This window comes from Hyperolius riggenbachi, chromosome 7 (genome assembly GCF_040937935.1).
Source record: "Hyperolius riggenbachi isolate aHypRig1 chromosome 7, aHypRig1.pri, whole genome shotgun sequence".
Classification (NCBI taxonomy): Eukaryota; Metazoa; Chordata; class Amphibia; order Anura; family Hyperoliidae; genus Hyperolius; species Hyperolius riggenbachi.
Window position 1 is genome coordinate 193,903,770 of NC_090652.1, and position 19,152 is coordinate 193,922,921.

The following is a 19,152-nucleotide window of genomic DNA, read 5'->3' on the forward strand; positions in this document are numbered from 1 at the left end:
TTTTTTCTTTTCCTGGTAAGATGACGCCACTATCTGACAACCCCGATTTCCTATCAGCAGCTGATATTCCTTTTCTGCGGGACTGGCTGGGAGGAGGTGGCCCTAGGCTGAATTACTTATTGTCGGCAGGGTGGGGGTGGTAATCAGGTCCTTTGTGGACGTGCCCTTTTTAAGGGGATGCGAATTACAAATTGGCAGTACTTCTAAATACGCTCTTATATACCCTCCCTGAAGAGTAAGTTTGATTGAAGGAAACCGCTGACGTCCTTTGAATCACTGGTGCCTCATAAAACTGAACATCATCATCTTATTTCTCAACTCTACCAGATATTGCTTATACCGCCATGGAAAGATAAGTTAAAATTTCAGTAGAGGTGTGAGCAGGATTTGGAAAAAAATATAGATGAAGACCAGTAGAAGAAGGTTTTTTTTCCTTAAATAAGGGTTCCTAAAAGTTAATACTCAGGAGATAGGTTATAAAATATTATCACGATGGTATAGGACGCCTACAGTTTTACATTGAATATTCACTTCGGTGCCTAATACATGCTGGCATTGTGGGACTAGTTGTGGGGATATCCTCCATATATTTTGGTCCTACCCTTTACTTCAATCCTACTGGAAAGGTGTACATGCACTTATTGAACAGATGACTTGTTGTAAGGTGTGTTTTTCTCCTGGTGCTGTTTTACTGCATGATACTTTGGGCTCCCATCAAATCATATAAGAAACCCTCACTTGGCATTTAGTTAATGCTGCACGGACCTTAATACCAATACACTGGAAATCTCCACTTCCACTTACTGTTAAACAATGGTTTAGTAGGGTGGATGCTATAGAAACTATGGAATGCCTCATACTCTTCTCTTTAGATAAGACAGAGCAATACAATCTCACTTGGGCAGCCTGGATTGAGTTTCAGTATTCTGATGATTATAAACGAATTATGAACACCTGATGAGGTCCCATAGGTGCTGTTTTTCTTATTCATTCAATTTTTTCTCTTTCTTTTTCCTTTTTTTCCTTTTTCTTCTATTTTGATTTTTGATTACGTATGTTGTTAATCTTACAGTTTTCTCCAGTTTTTATTGATATGGCTAATGTTTTGTTTTTTTCCTTACCTAGATTTGCTGTGCTATAGTCCATGTTTTTATACGGGGCATCTGTAAACTGTATTTTGCAGATATTCTGTTTCTCTGTTGCTTATTTGCAGCATTTTACATTTGTGCTAATCTATGTTTATTTCTTTTAATAAACTTTAATGGTAAAAAAAGAAAAAAACTTGACTTTGCACCATGCTCTATCAATCAAATGGCTTCTATCCAATGAATTAGATGTAAACACTCATTTATTGGATATTCTGAAGAGAAATTTAGTAAATGAACACATTTCAGTTTGGTGCAAGCTTGAAATCCAAAGTTACATAAACAGCTTAGCAGCAAAGGGAGGAAAGATTAGATTGGGAACAAATTTAAAAGTTAATGTTATGCTTTAACTTAACAGGCCAACTAAACTACTTTCCAACTTGTATACATTCACAGGAGAACTTACTCAATGTAATATACCAAATGCCTGCACCAAATGGGAGGCTTAACTGGGTCCTTTGCCAGGTCCTGTTACATTGAATTGTATATATATATATATATATATATATATATATATATATATATATATATATATATATATATATATATATATATATATACATATATATATATAAGACAATGTATGGTGTATTCAAAGCAGGCATCTTCAAATGATGCAAAACAAGCTAATTTCATGATGGTAATTTGTCCACGTTCCAAGTCTATATGCGTCAAATTACGCATATACGCATGAAAAAATGCATGCCACGCGTCATAATTTATGCCTGTGCCTATTACTAACAAGAGTTTGCTATTGCAAATAATATGACACATGGTCATGCATATCTAGACGCCATCTAGTGGCCAAAAAAGGGTACTGTGCCCACAATTGTATAAATGGAAAATTGAGGACCTTTAATTATTTTAAAATACCATTTTAGTGTAAAAATTTCACATGAGTTCCATACAAAAAGTGGAACATACAATTTGTGGACATGCTTTGTGCAAAGAGTGCAAAAAATACCTATATGAACTACATAGGAATACAAAAATGTATAAAAAAAGTAAACCCACAATACAGTACTAGTTACAATATAAGACATGATTACAACTCTAAATATAAAAAAAGTACAATGTATGAATTAATGATAATTTTCCCCCTTTTTTTAACAAACTAAAATGATAATGTTCTTTCTGCGTATTGTGACACATCTGTTCAGTTCCTCAGGAGAGCATCAGATCATGACATTAAAGATTATGAACATTTAACCACTTTTCCCACCACTACAGTATATCTACATTCTCTATGAATTCATCAAACCCACAAGGATGTAGATATTAGATTTTGTTTGTTTTTACAGCTGTGCATGATCAGGTGCGCTCCCGTGTGCACCCCAGACACTTCCAGCTGCAGTACTAATTGGTGAAAGGGAACATGTTCCCTTTATTCCAATTAGAGACACCCCCCACACACGGTTGAATGATCACTGCAGTAGCCAGCTGCAGTGATCATTCATCTCTCCCCCTCCATGACCAGATCACTAGAAAAAAGCAGCTGAAAACAGCCTGTATTACCTAACCTGGTTCCTGAAACCATCCTGCAGCTGTAGCACATCTGGCAACCAAATTACGGGGCTCAGGACATCAGAAAGGGGGGGTTACATTTCACTGAGGAACATCTGGGTAACTTTGGGGGAATGGATAATGGGGGCACATCTGGTTATCCTGGCTGAAGATAACCTAATACTGGGGGCACATCTGGCTGTAATGGGGAACACTTATCCTGGGGACACATCTGGCTATAATGAGGGGCACTAATCCTGGGGGCACATCTGTCTGTCTACACTGGGAGGTGGCAAATGCAGGGTACACATTTGGTTACACTGGGGGGGGGGGGGGGGGGGGTTGCCCTGATATTGGGGACCTATCTGGCTATACTTGGGAAGGGCTGATACTAGAGACAAATCTGGCTATCTATACTGGGGAGACAAAAAACTGGCTATCTATACTGGGGAGACAAAAAGCTGGTGGCATGGTTTTTATCTACTGTAGCGCTTTTTATTTTTTTTAACTGGAATTGGTGAAAACTGAGAGATAATGTATTTTTTTCTTGGGACAAAGTACCCGCCAATGAAAGTCTAGTTTGTCTTGAAAAAAGCAATATATAGGTCATTTAGGTGTTAGTAGATGAGTAGGGATAAAGCTATGGCTGATTAAATAGGGACATAGCTAAGACGTTAAAACTGCTCTGGTCGAAAAGGGGAAAAAAGGTCTGGATGCGAAGTGGTTAAATTTGTATCCAGCAAAACATTCCTGGCCCCTAAAGAACTGTATGTAACTATTGAAGCAAACATGTTTAAATCTTCCTTTCTCGTCCAAGGGAGGTCCACAGGTCCTGTTGCCACATAAACCACCCTGCCCTTTTAAACAAATGAACAAGAGCAGAATAAAAAACTACATTTAAAGCATCTGATAGGTCCAAAAAGGACTGCAGTGCCGAAAGAATAAGAAATGTGATATGTGTGAACTACTATTTACTCTGATTAAATATATGGAAAATACTTTCTACAATAAATGTATTTATAACCAATGCTGATAGGTGGGACATGTATGGTAATTCAGAAACATCAACACCTTTGTGCTGTTACATTTCTTGGAATGAACACTTGCAACATTGTTGGTAATCTCATCTGTTGGCGTATTACATAAAAGGATGAAAGACACTTTGTCATCATGTCTATTTAGTTCTTTTTAATGTCTCATGTTGGTTTATTGTGATAACAAATGCGTAAAGTGTTGTTGAGGTTAAGCAGTTGCAATATACTGTTATCCAACCAAAGGCAGTGCAGCTGTATGGATAGAGTGTACATTTTATGGTGCTCATTGCCACTCATGTTGGTCTTTTACTATTGTGAACCTTGGGAATCGCAGTGAAGCTGGCACCTGAATCACCACACAAAAGATGAAAGAGAGCCGCATTATTAACATGCATCTATGCATTCTATTGATCTTCTTGTCTGATGTAAACGTTTTTCAGAGCAATTAATAGATGTTTATATGAATGGGAAACATTTTATACACATTGTTGCATTGAAGTGCTGGTTATCTTGCTTTCTCAGATTTGTCTGAAGTGGGTTTTGACACTAGGCTAGAACTTGTATTTGAGCTCTTCAGCTGATGTTTGTATGATAGTCTTCTTTGGGTAGATAGCTGTGTTGATAAAACTATGTATAAAGATAATGAATGTGCTTAAAAGAATGAAAATAAAGGATGTTTTGACTTGTTTGTAGTTCTCACTTTTTTGTGTGTATGTTTAATAATGGCATCTATTTAGGGCTATTCACAGTTATACATCTGCTATCATTGCATTTACTAAAATTGTTTACATTGTTTTGCCTGTATATTTGCAGGAAATTCCATCCTACATACCATGAACTTAAAAATGTAAAACAAATGTTTTATTTAGTGTCTGATATATTATTAAAACTGTGAACAAAATGAACTGCAAACAAAGGAAAAACAGGATATGTGCTCAGTCCCGGCATCACCTGACTTATATACTGGCTGCCTCATGTCACTTTGTGTTTTCCTGAAGTGTTTGAGTGAAAGAAATTCTGAAAATAATGCTTTCAGCTCCCCCATGCAAAATGTTTGTCTTGTGTTGATTCTTTATTCTGGTGTGTCTTAACATAGGATCCAGGAAACTATTTCAGTCCCATGCACTACAGTCCTCTGACTAAGTACTATAGCACTGGCAAGATTAGTAATGCCCCTTCAACTTTTTGAGAGGTTCCCCTTCAACTTTTTGAGATGTACCTCTTCAACAACAGAGGTGCAAGCATTTCAGTGCTGAAGCATTTAGGCAAAGAAACAAAACATTCACATGGACACTTATTCAGACAATAAGGCCTTAAAACCTGTTTGCAGAATTTTGGGGAGACAGTCTTTGTTCTCCCACAAAGCTGCAGTTGCACTGTTTTAATTATGATTCTATCCCCAAGTCTCACATCTCTCCCATAGGAAGCAATAAAAGATAGTCTGAATGATAGACCAACCATACCTCTACCCACAACATGTTTTGAACCCTGAAACCACAGTGCTGTTCCCTAAATGCTACATTTCCTGCCATATAATTGAAATTAGCCACTAGTGGCTGTAACAGACATGTCTCCCAACTCCAGGAACGGACCAGGGTGAGTGATACAAACTCTATGGCCCATCTCAAAAGCGACAGCAGAAGTACAGGCTGATAGGAGAAAAAGTGAATTGGACCCATAAGAAGCAAATGAGGGAGCTACAGCACAGCCGGTAGCTGTAAGGAGAGAAGAGTATGGTACACAGAACTCTGGTTTTTCTTTTCCATTGTGTGCTGTCTTGCAAAACAGAAATCGAGGGAGAGAGGATATTCCCATGGCCCCTGGGTAATTTCCGATTACTTGAGAGTGCCAGTTGTTAGAATTCTGGATTAACAGAAAAAACATTTCAATACCAAATTATGTGCTAAATCTTTTTTTTTTTCCTTCAATGTACGGTATATTTAACACACAACAAAACCTACTTCTGTGCCAGGATCAACAAACTGTTGGCTAGTACCATTTTAAAAAGAAGAGAGAAAAAAGTTTATAAACGTACATTGTGGATTTATGAAGTTTGGTCGGTTATTTAATTAAAGAGTGCCTGAATTGTCACTATTTTTTTAAAAGTACATACTGCAGAGTGTGTAGTATGGGGTCCTTATACTAACCTGTCCTCTCATTTGGGTGGGCTCCTGTCCTGTTTACGCTGCTTTGTCCTTCTTTTGTGCATGAGGGGCATTTACAGTGGGATGCGCAAGTTTGGGCAACCTTGTTAATTTTCATGATTTTCTTGTATAAATCATTGGTTGTTACGATAAAAAATACCAGTTAAATATATAATATAGGAGACACACACAGTGATATTTGAGAAGTGATTTGATTTACAGAAAGTGTGCAATAATTGTTTAAATAAAATTAGGCAGGTGCATAAATTTGGGCACTGTTGTCATTTTTGTGATTCCAAAACTTGTAGAACTAATTATTGGAACTCAAATTGGCTTGGTAAGCTCAGTGACCCCTGACCTACATACACAGGTGAATCCAATTATGAGAAAGAGTATTTAAGGGGGTCAATTGTAAGTTTCCCTCCTCTTTTAATGTTCTCTGCAGAGTAGCAACATGGGGGTCTCAAAACAGCTCTCAAATGACCTGAAGACAAATATTTTCCACCATCTTGATTTAGGGGAAGGATACAGAAAGCTGTCTCAAAGGTTTCAGCTGTCTGTTTCCACAGTTAGGGACATATTGAGGAAATGGAAGACCACGCGCTCAGTTCAGGTTAAGGCTCGAAGTGACAGACCAAGAAAAATCTCAGATACACATGAATGGTGAGAACAGTCAGAGTCAACCCACATACCAGCACCAAAGACCTACAACATCATCTTGCTGCAGATGGAGTCACTGTGCATCGTTCAACCATTCGGCGCACTTTACACAAGGAGATGCTGTATACAAGAGTGATGCAGAGGAAGCCCTTTCTCTGCCTACAGCACAAACAGAGCCGCTTGAGGTATGCTAAAGCACATTCGGACAAGCCAGCTTCATTTTGGAATAAGGTGCTGTGGACTGATGATTCTAAAATTTAGTTATTTGGGCATAACAAGGGGCGTTATGCATGGAGGAAGATCAACCCTGCATTCCAAGAAAAACACCTGCTGCCTACAGTAAAATATGGTGGTGGTTACATCATGCTGTGGGGCTGTGTGGGCAGTGCAGGGACTGGGAATCTTCTCAAAGTTGAGGGACGCATGGATTCCACTCAGTATCAGCAGATTCTGGAGACCAATGTCCAGGAATCAGTGACAAAGCTGAAGCTGTGCCGGGGCTGGATCTTTAAGAAAGACAACAACCCTAAACACTGCTCATAATCCATTAAGGCATTCATGCAGAGAAACAAGTACAGCATTCTGGAATGGCCATCTCAGTCCCCAGACCTGAATATATTTTCAAATCTTGTTAGCAGAAGTTGGCGCTAAGGAGACTAGAACACCTAAGCTGCAAGTTCCAAAGAGGGAATCCCAAGACCCTCAAAAATCAAATATAAACAATTTATAAATAAGGAACACGCGCTAGTGATAATGATTTAATCTATAAAATTATCATGTACATAGATAAAATGCTAAAAAAACCACACCTATAACAAAACACTCATGCCTTTCATACTATTCACAATCATACCATAAATTCATCAGGTGTATCAAAAACCTCTTCCTAACAACCTGAGCTAATTAAGATCTACACCTAGACTCTAGATTGCTTGTTGGCAGTCCTTAATAGCATATGATTCCTGGAGCATAGAAAAAAGGCTTTTTTCTTTTCTTTCTTTCTTTCCAGCAACTATTCCAAAAATAGATCGTATATTAAGATCCTATTCATGAGAAGAGTTGATCAATTTTGTGCAATAAACAGGTGTCAGTTCCAACAGTGCATCACTCAGCCTCAGTGGATTCAGCCCGTTTGATATGTGCTGTCAGTTTTTCACACAGGCATCTTTTAAGACTTTATAAGTCACACTGCATAGATCAGCCTCAGTGGATTCAGCCCGTTTCATATGTGCTAACAGTCTCGTTTACAAGCGCTTTTTCAAGCGTGACTTTACAGCAAACTATGTTCAATCAGAGTACCTCTATGTCTTAGAAGCTCCTCTCCCCGATCTTCAAGCTATAGACTCAGCCGGGTACTTCAGAGCTCCCTTTTCCGTTCAGCTCTCGGCGATGCTTGGTCGCATACGTCACTTCCTGCTGACAAGTTCAGTGTGACGCCCGCTGTCTGTTCCTGCAAGCCGTAAGCTGCTCTTTCTGGTGACGTCACCTTAAAGCAATAGGATCCTTTGATGTGCAAATGGTCGCTAAGCGCTATTGCGGCCAGTTTAGTTCCTAAATGCTCCAGAAACGGTTTATTCAGTTACGAGAGAACCTCTACGCGTTTCAGCTATAATACGTTAGCCTTCTTCAGGAGGATTGATTTTACTCGACATAGTTCATCCACTTAAATAGGTTTTTGCCTGCTCCACCACCCATGTGCAGGTTTATCTCCGCCCACCTCATCATTATGCAAAGTGTGGGTTTATGCAAGTACTTAGCTCATTTTGGCACCTCACAGCTTTTCTTATGCAGATTTATCAACACCCACCTCATCATTATGCACATGTGGGTTTATGCAAATCCTTATACTACCTCTATGACATCTCACAGCTTATCATGTGCATATTTATCTTCACCCTTCTCATCAATATGCAAATGTGGGTTTATGCAGATATTTTACTCATAACTTATCATACCACCATCACAGCAATCCATGCATAATTCTACTCCTTTCATCAATCATGCCTATTGTTTGAATGTATAGTCATTCATTAAAAAAAGCGAATGTTTCCATCTCGCTATTTAATCCTTTTGGCATCAATGTGTCCAGCTGAAAGATCCATCTGGATTCATTCCTAGACATTTTCCTAATAAAATCACCCCCCCTCGGACTCCTCTTTATCACTTCTAAACCAAAAAAGATTGTACCTTTCAAACTTCCATTATGTCTCTCTTTATAATGGTTAGAAAGTGGGTGTTTCTCATTTTTCTTAAGTATATTTTTAAAATGTTCCCCTATACGTGTATGCAATACTCTCTTTGTTCTTCTAACATATCTTTTATGACATGGACATTGGATACAATATATGACCCCCTTCGTATTGCATGTTATGGAGTCTTTAATTTTAAAGGACACCCCAGCCGGTGTGATGACTTCAGTGACTTTTCCAGGATTATGCAATTCCAGATATCACCCTGGATTGTGATGTGTATTGAAGGACCATGGTAACCTTTTTCAAGGAGGCAGTTCTCGAGATTCTCCGCTTCGAAGAAGCGGAGAATCTCGAGAACTGCCTCCTTGAAAAAGGTTACCCCAAAAGACAGATAGAGGAATCTAGAAGGGTGATTGCATGTAAGAAAAGAGAAGACTTATTAGCCCCAAAAACTAAAACAGAGTGGGACGGGAGTGACTTTTCCATGGTCCTTCAATACACATCACAATCCAGGGTGATATCTGGAATTGTCCGGAAACACTGGAACGTATTGAAGGAGGATAAAATTCTGGGGGAAATATTACCAGAGAACCCAAAACTAATTTTTAAAAGAGCCCCTAATGTGGGCCTTTCTATTGCCACATCTGCTAATGAAATTAATAAAGGAGATATGTCAATGATATTAAAAGGACAACAGGGTTTTAAAAGATGTGGATTCTGCAATAACTGCAGAATGACACATAATCCTGGAAAAGTCACTGAAGTCATCACACCGGCTGGGGTGTCCTTTAAAATTAAAGACTCCATAACATGCAATACGAAGGGGGTCATATATTGTATCCAATGTCCCTGTCATAAAAGATATGTTGGAAGAACAAAGAGAGTATTGCATACACGTATAGGGGAACATTTTAAAAATATACTTAAGAAAAATGAGAAACACCCACTTTCTAACCATTATAAAGAGAGACATAATGGAAGTTTGAAAGGTACAATCTTTTTTGGTTTAGAAGTGATAAAGAGGAGTCCGAGGGGGGGTGATTTTATTAGGAAAATGTCTAGGAATGAATCCAGATGGATCTTTCAGCTGGACACATTGATGCCAAAAGGATTAAATAGCGAGATGGAAACATTCGCTTTTTTTAATGAATGACTATACATTCAAACAATAGGCATGATTGATGAAAGGAGTAGAATTATGCATGGATTGCTGTGATGGTGGTATGATAAGTTATGAGTAAAATATCTGCATAAACCCACATTTGCATATTGATGAGAAGGGTGAAGATAAATATGCACATGATAAGCTGTGAGATGTCATAGAGGTAGTATAAGGATTTGCATAAACCCACATGTGCATAATGATGAGGTGGGTGTTGATAAATCTGCATAAGAAAAGCTGTGAGGTGCCAAAATGAGCTAAGTACTTGCATAAACCCACACTTTGCATAATGATGAGGTGGGCGGAGATAAACCTGCACATGGGTGGTGGAGCAGGCAAAAACCTATTTAAGTGGATGAACTATGTCGAGTAAAATCAATCCTCCTGAAGAAGGCTAACGTATTATAGCTGAAACGCGTAGAGGTTCTCTCGTAACTGAATAAACCGTTTCTGGAGCATTTAGGAACTAAACTGGCCGCAATAGCGCTTAGCGACCATTTGCACATCAAAGGATCCTATTGCTTTAAGGTGACGTCACCAGAAAGAGCAGCTTACGGCTTGCTGGAACAGACAGCGGGCGTCACACTGAACTTGTCAGCAGGAAGTGACGTATGCGACCAAGCATCGCCGAGAGCTGAACGGAAAAGGGAGCTCTGAAGTACCCGGCTGAGTCTATAGCTTGAAGATCGGGGAGAGGAGCTTCTAAGACATAGAGGTACTCTGATTGAACATAGTTTGCTGTAAAGTCACGCTTGAAAAAGCGCTTGTAAACGAGACTGTTAGCACATATGAAACGGGCTGAATCCACTGAGGCTGATCTATGCAGTGTGACTTATAAAGTCTTAAAAGATGCCTGTGTGAAAAACTGACAGCACATATCAAACGGGCTGAATCCACTGAGGCTGAGTGATGCACTGTTGGAACTGACACCTGTTTATTGCACAAAATTGATCAACTCTTCTCATGAATAGGATCTTAATATACGATCTATTTTTGGAATAGTTGCTGGAAAGAAAGAAAGAAAAGAAAAAAGCCTTTTTTCTATGCTCCAGGAATCATATGCTATTAAGGACTGCCAACAAGCAATCTAGAGTCTAGGTGTAGATCTTAATTAGCTCAGGTTGTTAGGAAGAGGTTTTTGATACACCTGATGAATTTATGGTATGATTGTGAATAGTATGAAAGGCATGAGTGTTTTGTTATAGGTGTGGTTTTTTTAGCATTTTATCTATGTACATGATAATTTTATAGATTAAATCATTATCACTAGCGCGTGTTCCTTATTTATAAATTGTTTATATTTTCAAATCTGTGGTATGAGTTAAAGAGTGCTGTCCATGCTCGGAAGCCATCAAACCTGAATGAACTAGAGATGTTTTGTAAAGAAGAATGGTCCAAAATACCTTCAACCAGAATCCAGACTCTCATTGGAACCTAGAGGAAGCGTTTAGAGGCTGTAATTTCTGCAAAAGGAGGATCTACTAAATATTGATTTAATTTCCTTTTTGTAGTGCCCAAAATTATGCACCTGCCTAGTTTTGTTTAAACAATTATTCCACACTTTCTGTGAATCCAATAAACGTCACTTCACTTCTCAAATGTCTCTGTGTGTGTCTCCTATATTATATATTTACCTGACATTTTTTATTGTAACAACCAACGATTTATACAGGAAAATCATGAAAATTAAGAAGGTTTCCCAAACTTTCGCATCCCACTGTAAGTATGTTTGTTCAGAACATTTCCCACCATGGTACAGCCGAATAGTACGAAATCACAGGGAGCACATGAGGACAAAGCATGTCCCACTCCTTCATCCTCCACGCGACTGTCTCCAGTTTGAGCCATGATCAATGGGCAGTGTGGCGCAGTTGAGGAAAACAAACACAAACTGGAGGACAGGTACCGTATATACTCGCAAGCAAGCCGAATTTTTGACCCCCCAAAAGTGGGCCAAAAGTTGGGGGGTCGGCTTGCTTGCGAGTCATGGGTGGGTAGGTGCTGTCCCTCCCCGATCCCCCCGCGGCCGCCGCTGCTATTACCTTAGGCGGCGCCGCTTCCTCTATCCCTGTCCTCCTCCGGTAACTACTAATTCACAGCAGCGCGCCCCTCGCTGCTGTGATGACGGAGGAAACCATAGAGAGCGGCCGTTACTATGGGAACCGCTCTCTATGGTTTCCTGCGTCATCACAGCAGCGAGGGGCGCGCTGCTGTGAATTAGTTACCGGAGGAGGACGGGGATAGAGGAAGCGGCGCCGCCTAAGGTAATAGCAGCGGCGGCCGCGGGGGGAGCGGGGAGGGACAGCACCTACCCACCCACCTACCCATACTGGGGCACTATGCTAGCTATATGGGGCACTATGCTAGCTATATTGGGCACTATACAAGCTATACTGGGGCACTATACAAGCTATACTGGGGCACTATACTGACTATACTGGGGCACTATACAAGCTATACTGGGGCACTATACTAGCTATAATGGGGCACTATACTGGCTATACTGAGCACTATACTAGCTATACTGAGCACTATACTAGCTATACTGAGCACTATACTAGCTAAACTGGGGCACTTCACTAGCTATACTGAGCACTATACTGGCTATACTGAGCACTATACTGGCTATACTGAGCACTATACTGGCTATACTGAGCACTATACTGGCTATACTGAGCACTATACTGGCTATACTGAGCACTATACTAGCTAAACTGGGGCACTTCACTAGCTATACTGAGCACTATACTAGCTATACTGAGCACTATACTAGCTATACTGAGCACTATACTGAGCACTATACTAGCTATACTGAGCACTATACTAGCTATACTGGGGCATTTTACTAGCTATACTGAGCACTACCTACCTATACTGGGCACTATACTAGCTATACTGGGCACTATACTAGCTATACTGAGGCACTACCTACCCATACTGGGCACTATACTAGCTATACTGGGACATACTGGGGGGATCACGCGGCCAGCGTTTCCTACCCCCGGCTTATATGAGGGTCAATCATTTTTTCCTGTTTTATGGGGTAAAAGTGGGGGGGTCGGCTTACATGCGGGTCGGCTTGCTTGCGAGTATATACGGTAAGTATAATTACACCACACTATACACGCTGTCATGTGTAGTTTTATTAAATGAAATAGTATCAGTTCAGGAGCCCTTTAAATATGAATGTGACAGATACAAATCATGCCATAATCTAAAGATCATCATTAATTTGGAAATTAAATAAATTGTTTTCTACTTTAACCAATTGTTTTCTACAACTTACAAAAACATTAAAACATCATTTGTGTTTTATTTACACAGGTTGTGGAAGGCAAGTTGGCTCCCTTTCTCATGAAAGTGATAAAATTTGCCACATCTCATGTTTATAGCTGCAGTCTCTGTAGTCAGAAAGGCTTCATCTGTGAAATATGTAATAATGGAGAGATCCTGTACCCTTTTGAAGAGAATTCTACCAGCAGGTATCTTGTTATTCTGTGTCATGAACGTTACCTAAAATGGTTTATTGACTGTCATAAGAAAGAAAATAAAAATAAAATATCCCTCTCTCTCTCTCTGTATGTATGTATATATATATATATATATATATATATATATATATATATATATATATATATATATATATATATATACATTATATAGTATATGCAGTATATATAGAGAGAGTTAGTTTGTACTGTGAAAAAGTTTAGACAGGTGTGAAAAAATGCTGTTAGCAATGAATGCTTTCAGAAATATAAATAATGATTGTATATTGTTATCCATTCATGAAATGAAAAGCGAGCAGACAAAAGTAAAATCTAATCAAATCAATACTGCATCAGCAAGGTCTCTCCTAGACAAAGATTTCAAAGCAGATGTGTTGTTCAAACTCTTTTGAAGAAGCACAAAGATTGTAGACACAGTGGTCGGCCAAGGAAGTTGCAGCAAATGAAATACACATCAAACTTATTAACCTTCAAAATCCAGTTGTGCCATCAGCTCCGAAATGTCAGAAACCAGTGGGACCTAGGTTCACCCATCTACTGTCTGTAGAAGTCTGGCTAGAAAAAGCCATACGTCTGATGTGGAAACAAGGCCAAGTGACTCAAGAATGCGCAAACACAAAAACATAGTAGCTGGGGTGCAGAAAAATGGCAGCAGGTGGAAAGGGCTTAAGGCCACCACTAACTACAAGACTTCCCCCCCCCCCCCCCACCAGCACGCAGCTCCTAGCGCTGAGCTCGCTGAGAGCCTCAGCAACTTCTACTGCAGATTCGAGAACCAGGTGGTATCCGCAGGGCCACCAGAGTCACCTGCCCTCTCCTCTGCTTCAGATGTCCAGGATCCAAACCTTCCCCCTCTGGCTGTGAACGAGGACAATGTTCTGCAGCACCTGTCAAGAATAAATGCTCGGAAAGCCCCCAGAGAGAGTGCTGCCAGCCTGCTTGAAATTGTGTGCACAGCAGCTCACTTTGGTTCTCTCCTCCATCTTCACCAAATCGCTTCATAAAGGCAAAGTCCCAGCATGTTTCAAAAGTTCAACCATCATCCCTGTCCCCAAAAAACAGGGCATCTACGACCTCACTTCTGTCATCATGAAAACTTTTGAAAGTGCGGTCTTGCCCCTCCTAAAAACTTCCACAGAGTCGCTGCTGGACCCCTTCCAGTTTGCGTACAGAGCAAACCGGTCCACTGACGACGCCATAAACATATGTATGGTGCTCGTCAACGACCACCTGGATAAACTGGACTCATACGACAGAATCCTCCTCCTTGAATTTAGCTCGGTGTTTAACATAATCAGCCCCCAAATACTTCAGAAGAACCTTGCTGCGCTCGAGGTCCACCCTACCCTGTGCCTGTGGATCACAGACTTCCTCAGTAACAGATGCCAGGCCGTTAAACTAGGCTCTATCCTCTCACAACCAAGGATCACCAACACAGGGGCCCTCTAGAATGTGTACTGTCTGCGTTTCTATTCTCCCTGTATACGAACAACTGCAGATCCACGGCAGACTCTGTCAAATTGATCAAGTTCGCTGACGACACCACCATTGTCAGCCTCATCACCAAAAATGATGAGCGCGAGTACCGCCACCAGGTTGACAGAATTTTCCACTGGTGCAGGGAGAATGGCCTGGTACTCAACACCACAAAAAACGTTGAGGTGGTTGTTGACTTTAGGAAGCGCGCCCCCCCCCCCCCACCTCCAATCTGCATCAATGACTTGGAAGTTGAAATAGTCCCCTGTGCATGCCTCTTGGGCACTACCATCTCCTTTGGCCTGACTTGGAAAACCAACATCACCTCTACCCAGAGAAAAGCCGGCAGAGGCTATTTGTAACTGTTGGGTGTCGCAACTCAGATGTCTGATTATTTTGTGATCTGCAGAATCACCAATAATACAGACGCTATACCTGATTATGTGTGATCTGCAGAATCACCAATAATACTAGTATAGCAGCACAAGGAGCTGAGTGTGTAGTGCTTGGTGCAACCGTAACTTTAATAGTTTGCAAGACCTTACCAGAGGAGCAGGTAAGGTACTATCAGTACACCGACTGAATAGATTAGACCAAACCTCCCCAGTGGAGCTGAGAAGGGTACCAACAGAGAGTACAGAAATAGACTAACTAGTCCTTACCAGAGGAGCTGGCAAGGAACTAGTTAATCAGGTAGCAAGAGAAGCTACGCTAGACCTTTCCAGTGGAGCTGGAAAGGTAGTACAAGTGACTCGGATAGTTTTGGCTTAACCTTCCAGAGGAGCTGGGAAGGTGCTATCCGTCACTAAGCAACACCTCACCAGTGGAGCTGGTGAGAATAATGAATATATAACGAGTGCTCATCAGTGGAGCTGATGAGCCTCAGAAACCAATCAGGCTAGACCCCTTCAGAGGTGCTGGCTGGCACTAGCTGAAACTAATAAAGGCTAGGCCCCTACAAAGGTGCTGGCTGGCACTAGCTACAAGGCACTGATAAGTACGGCCAGACCTTCCAGAGGAGATGGCTACGTACTATCAGATACAGAAACCGTAATAGAGTACAGTAACTAATAGTTTGGCGAGACCTCACCAGAGGGGCTGGTGAGGTCCTATCAGTACGTACAAGAGTACAAGCCCCAGCAAGCTGGAGATGCAGATACTGTGGAGATAGAATCTCCCGAGGAGCGGGTGATTCAGACTGTACTGCAACCCAGTGATCACCTGAGGAGCAGGTGATCAAGACTGTACTGCAGCCTAGAGGACACCTGAGGAGCAGGTGTTACAAACAATACTGCAACTAATGATCACCTGAGGAGCAGGTGATTAAGACTGTACTGCAGCCTAGTGGACACCTGAGGAGCAGGTGTTTCTATACTAAGAATTCCTCACCAGAGGCTAGGCCCTCTGGTGAGGACAGAGTGGTCAGACAGGCAACAGAGAGGACAGTATCAATACAGATTAGTGAGGCAGGAGGGATAACGGGTAATCAGGCAGAGGTTCAGCAACTAGTCAGATAGGCAGAAGTACAAAATCAGTGAGCAGATGCAAGGTCAGAGTCTAGCCGGAATCATACACAGAATAATCAATAACAATGTAGCAATATCCTAGTCTAGGTGTGAAGTCCTTGGTTTCAACACCTGGGATCTAGTCTAAGGTCTGAGCGCTAACACGTTAGTATTCACGACAGCAGACCGCGCCAGACTGAAGCCCGGAGGCTGAAGAAGCAGAGGAGACCTCACTGGCACGCCCCCTGCAGTCAGCCAATCCGGGGCGCCGTGAGGCTCCTCTGACGAGCCTCCTCGTAGCATAAAGGTCCTGTCTGTGCGCGCGACACAGCGACCTTATGGGAAAAAGACAGTCCCGTCCCCGGCGTATTCTTCCTCCGCCAACTGAAAAAGTTTGGTATGTCTAAAAAACTCCTGACAAATTCTACTCCGCCACAATGGAATCTGTCCTCTGCTCCTCTATCCTGGTCTGGTACGCTGGTTCCTCCGCCAGCGACAGGTACAAACTACAGAGGGTTATCAGATCAGCGGAGAGGATAATCAGGAAACCCCTCCTCCATCTGGACCTCCTCTACAATTTCAGATTGCGTTCCAGAGCATTGAGGATCACCAACTATCCCTTTCATCGAGGCTTCTGCTATTTCAGTCAACTTCTGTTCAGGCCAAAGGTTCTGGTCCATTGCCACAAGGACCTCAAAGCACAGGAATAGCTTCTTTCCCTTTGCTGTTAACTCTCTGAACTCTCTTCACACACTCCCTACACCCGTAGATCATTCTTCCTTTACAAGCAAGTCTTGATAGAACTTGATTGCACCGATGCACCTTACACAATCTGTAGCAAACTTTGGGTCAAAATTGTGAAATCGTTCATGTTGGAATTATTGCAGGGTAGGGTTGTAATGTTGTATTTGCAGATGAGTAATTGTTTAAGTTGGAATTGTATTTAACCACTTTACCCCCGCGCGTACGGATTTCTCCGCCCCTTTTTCCATCCTTTCACCCCCAGGGACGGAGAAATCCGTACTCTGCGCACTCCCGCCGCTGTCCGCGCTCCCGCTTGTAAACACGCCGCCCGCCGCTAGTAAACACGCCGCCGCCCGCTGGCCCAGAGATCAACGAACGGGAAAATCCATTCCCGTTCGTTGATCTAAGCCCCGCAATGATCTGCTGCCGCTCGGCTGAGCAGCGCGATCATTGTGAAAAAATAACAAAGTCCCAGCCTCTTTCTACTTCCTGCAAGCGTCCGGAAGGACGCTTGCAGGTCGCATGAAACAAATTGGTAATGTTGCCATCTTGTGGCCAAATAGTAAAACTACACCCTAACCATTTTTTACACACAAATAAACTTGTTTTACACAAAAAATTAACTCCTTACCTCCCACACTCCCCAATTTTTTTTTTTTTGTAATTAAAAAAAAAATAAAAAAATTACAATTTAAAAAAAATACATAAATAGTTACCTTAGGGACTGAACTTTTTAAATATTTATGTCAAGAGGGTATAACACTGTTACTTTATAAACTATGGGCTTGTAATTAGGGATGGACGCAAAACTGAAAAAAATGCACCTTTATTTCCAACTAAAATATTGGCGGCAAACATTGTGATAGGGACATAATTTAAACGGTTTTATAACCGGGATAAATAGGCATATACATTTAATGGGTTTTAATTACAGTAGCATGCATTTTTTAAAAACTATAAAGGCCGAAAACTGAAAAATAATAAATTTTTTCCCACATTTTTTCCTATTTTCCCATTAAAACACATTTAGAATAAAATTATTCTTGGCATAATGTCCCACCTAAAGAAAGCCTAATTGGTGGCGAAAAAAACAAGATATAGTTCATTTCATTGCGATAAGTAATGATTAAATTATAGACGAATGAATGGAAGGAGCGCTGAAAGCTGAAAATTGCTCTGGTGGTCAGGGGGTAAAACCCCTCAGTTGGGAAGTGGTTAAATTGTATTTGTATTTATATTGTTGTATTGCTGTTTTTTAGCCCTGTATTCCAAGCCCAATTCCAGGCACGACCTAGTCGTGCTTGGTGAAATAAATTATTCTGACAACCCCAAACATACAGCCAAAGTCATTAAAGGAAACCTTAACTGAGCGGGATATGGATTTTTTCTTAAATAATAAACAATACCAGTTGCCTGGCAGTCCTGCTTATCTCTTTGACTGCTGTAGTGGCTGAATCACATACCTGAAACAAGCATGTAGCTAAACCAGTCTGACTTCAGTCAGAGCACCTGATCTGCATGCTTGTTCAGGGGCTGTGGCTAAAAGTATTACAGACACAGGATCAACAGGAGAGTCAGGCAAAATTCATATCCTTCTCAGTTTAGGTTCCCTTTAAAGTTCCCTTTAAACTGTAATGAGAGGAATATGGAGGCTGCCATATTTATTTCCTTTCAAGCAATACCAGTGGCCTGGCTATTCTGTTGAACCTCTGCCTCTAATACTTTTAGCCATAGACCCGGAACAAGCATGCAGCAGATCAGATGTTTCTGACATTATTTTCAGATTTGACAAGATTAGCTGCATGCTTGTTTCTGGTGTGATTCAGACAGTACTACAGCCATATAGATCAGCAGGGCTGCCAGACAAGTGGTATTGCTTAAAAGGAAATACATATGGCAACCTCCATATTCCTCTTACTACAGTTTCCTTTAAGAACTATCTTCAGCATGGTGAAGAAGAAGAAGTCCTGGAAGTGATGGTATAGCCCCCACAGAACCCAGATCTCAACATCGAGTATGTCTGGGATTACAAGAAGAGACAGAAGGATGTGAGGAACTGTACATCCACAGAATATCTG

At 41.1% G+C, this 19,152-nt stretch overlaps 1 protein-coding gene across 1 annotated transcript in view; it reads left to right on the plus strand.

The window, feature by feature from the left end:
* The window catches only part of PLEKHM3 (pleckstrin homology domain containing M3), a 436,952-nt gene that overhangs the window by 319,260 nt on the left and 98,540 nt on the right, over positions 1-19,152 (plus strand). Inside the window, exon 7 of the mRNA XM_068244963.1 lies at positions 13,165-13,322. Coding sequence (XP_068101064.1) covers positions 13,165-13,322 — 158 coding nt within the window. The remainder of the gene's footprint in view (positions 1-13,164; positions 13,323-19,152) is intronic.